At 57.5% G+C, this 2,616-nt stretch overlaps 1 protein-coding gene across 1 annotated transcript; it reads right to left on the bottom strand.

Moving 5' to 3' along the window:
• Positions 1–474: 474 nt before the first annotated feature.
• On the bottom strand, positions 475–2,193 carry LOC117890403 (AF4/FMR2 family member lilli). The gene has a single exon (XM_034795216.1). The coding sequence runs from the start codon at positions 2,191–2,193 to the stop codon at positions 493–495; it is 1,701 nt and encodes a 566-aa protein (XP_034651107.1). The 3' UTR covers positions 475–492.
• Positions 2,194–2,616: the final 423 nt, after the last annotated feature.

The following is a 2,616-nucleotide window of genomic DNA, read 5'->3' as shown; positions in this document are numbered from 1 at the left end:
CCAGCCGCCGCGCCGCGACGCGCCGGCAGCAGTTTTAATTTACACAAAGCGTAGTCAGCCGTGTAATGCGCTGCGCTGCGGAGGATGATGCCGGATGGGATGGCATGGCATGGCATGGCATGGCAGGGAATGGGAGCAGGCAAATGACGATGGTGAAATAGACATGGAGGAGTGAGTGAGTGAGAGATGGAGAGCGCAGCAATTCGCGCGAGGACGACATTTAAAAAATGCCTTGAGGCAAGAGCGGGCGACGTTGACAATGGCGTGAAATGATTTATGAAATTACTTTTACCGTTGCATATTCTTCAGCGCAAAGAGAGAGACGAAAGAGAGAGAGAGAGAGAGAGAGAGAGACTGAAAGATGGCAGCGAGCTTGGCATAGCTTTGGGTCCCAAGTTCCCAGTTTTTGAACACACAATAATTACTTCTACTCGTATTAAATATATTTTTTATTCATTCACAACAGCTGTACGACCACACCCGACTCCATCCCTAATCGATCTGCGTGATGGATGCCTCATCGTTGCTGGAACAGCGACTGCTCTCACCGTCCGTGCGGTACTTGATCGAGTCGATGATCTCCACATCGATGTCACAGTTGCCCTGCATGTTGCCCGAGTCGAGGCCGGCGGTGGTGTCGCTCGAGCCACGTCCCAGCGAATCCTCGTCGCAGAGATCGGGCGCGGACACTGAGGCCGTGACCGAGGCCGACTCTGACCGCGTGTCCATGTCCTGGGCCTGCGCCTGATGCGCCGCAAACTGGCTGTAGAGACGGGGCAGGTGCTGCAGCATGTAGCTGGCACCGGACTTGGACAGATTCGCCGCAGCAGCAGCGGCGGCAGCGGCCGCTGACAGATTGGCCGCTGTGCTCGAGGCCGCCGGCTGGTTCTCCTTGCTCTCCCCCAGATCATAGTACTTGGCGTAGTGCTCGAACTTGCCCAGGCCTGCTCCAGTTCCGCCTGCTGCAGCTCCCGCGCCAGCGCCAGCGCCTGCCATGCCGCCGCCGCCGGAGCCGTTGGAGCACAGATTGATGGCATCGTTCTGGGCCGACTTGGGTATGGGCACGGTGAAGGCGGAGCCATGCCGCTGCTTGCTCAACAGATTGCTGGCCAGGCCGGAGCTGGAACCAGTCACCGTGCCTGTGCCCGAATTGGACCCTGGGGAGGAGTCCTCGCCGCTGGCTGTCAGCGCATTGTTGCTGCTGGACAAGGGGGAGACATTCTCCTTCTTGCGATCGTAGATGTGCCCGGAGACGCGCAGATCGATGAAGAAGTGCAGCGGATCAATGCCGTAGGGGGCATACAGCGGTGGATACCACACGGGCGGTGGCGGTGGCAGCACCAAGTCCTGTGGCGGCAACGACGCCGCCGGCGGTGTGTTGTCCTGCAACGAGCTGTCCACCGCTCCGCCGAGGCTGTTCTTGGCAGCACTGGGCGGTGCTGGTGGAGCGGAGGCTGAGGCCACCGTGGGCGACTTGCCCTCCAGCTTGGCATAGCCATAGGGCGTCATGGAGTTGGTCTTGTTGGTCAGCTCCAGCGGCTTCTCCGCCACCGTCTGGTGTGGCTGCTGCGACTGATGTTGCTGCTGCTGCTGCAACTGTTGCTGTTGTTGCTGTTGCTGCTGCTGTTGCTGCTGCTGTTGCTTCTCCTCTGCATCGCGGCGTTCCCTCAGCTGCTCGTAGTAGGGCCGATGCGACCAGGAACGCTTTCTGGGCCGCCGTACCAGTGCCGCCTGCTGTTGCTGCTGCTGCTGCTGCTGTTGCTGCTGCTGCTGCTGCTGTTGCTGCTGTTGTTGCAGCTGCAACACGCGTGCCGTCTCGTTGTTGCGTGCCTGCACCAGGGTGCGCAGCATATCGCTGAAGAAGAAATTGTTGGGCCCCACCGGCGCCGAGTACAGATACGGCGGCGTGGCGGCCATCAGGCGACTCACATAGTCCTGGTTCCGCAACTCGTGAATGTTGCTCTTGCCGCGCGGCTGTGGCGGCGTCTGCTGTGACGTGGCTGCTGCTTGGGCCGCTGCCTGTGCTGCTTGGGCTGCTGCTGCGGCCGCTGTCTCCGCCGCTGCATGTCCGGCTGTGGGTGTGCTGGGCGTACTGGGCGTGCCACCGCTGTTCGATGTTGCCGCTGCCGCTTGTGGCATGCCTGCTGTGCTGCTCGACGAGATGTTGCTGCCGCTGCTGCTGCTGTCCTTCATGGCTGCAAGCAGAGGGTGAGAGAGAGAGAGGGCGGAACACACAAAAGACGTTAGAGCTGTGTCTGTGGCAGAAGTTGCTTAAGATTTATAATACGAGAGAAACATGCACGATATTTGCATTGTCTTGGCACGCCCACGCCCCCAGGGAATCCCACAATTAAATCAGAATTTACAGTTTGCCTTTCTTGGCAGTTGGGAGTCTGAGGAATGACAGGAGGAGCGCCAGAAAACACACAAAAAATATGCCAGAAAGTGTAGAACATAATCCTAGGAAGTGTAGAAGATTTCTACATAGAAGATTTCCAACAAATTTTAAAACCACAAAGAAAAATCTATCGAAATAAAATCGAGTTAGTTCGATTAATCGATTAAACACTTAATCGAATTTGGGCAGCAAAACCCACCATAACCATAAAGATTTAC

The sequence above is a fragment of the Drosophila subobscura genome, chromosome A (genome assembly GCF_008121235.1).
Source record: "Drosophila subobscura isolate 14011-0131.10 chromosome A, UCBerk_Dsub_1.0, whole genome shotgun sequence".
Taxonomy (NCBI): Eukaryota; Metazoa; Arthropoda; class Insecta; order Diptera; family Drosophilidae; genus Drosophila; species Drosophila subobscura.
Note: the sequence above shows the minus strand (reverse complement) of the source record. Positions and strands in the feature narration are given on the sequence as shown.

Excerpts from the sequence above, each read along its gene's own strand:
- LOC117890403 (XM_034795216.1), bottom strand. The coding sequence starts at position 2,193 with ATGAAGGACAGCAGCAGCAGCGGCAGCAACATCTCGTCGAGCAGCACA.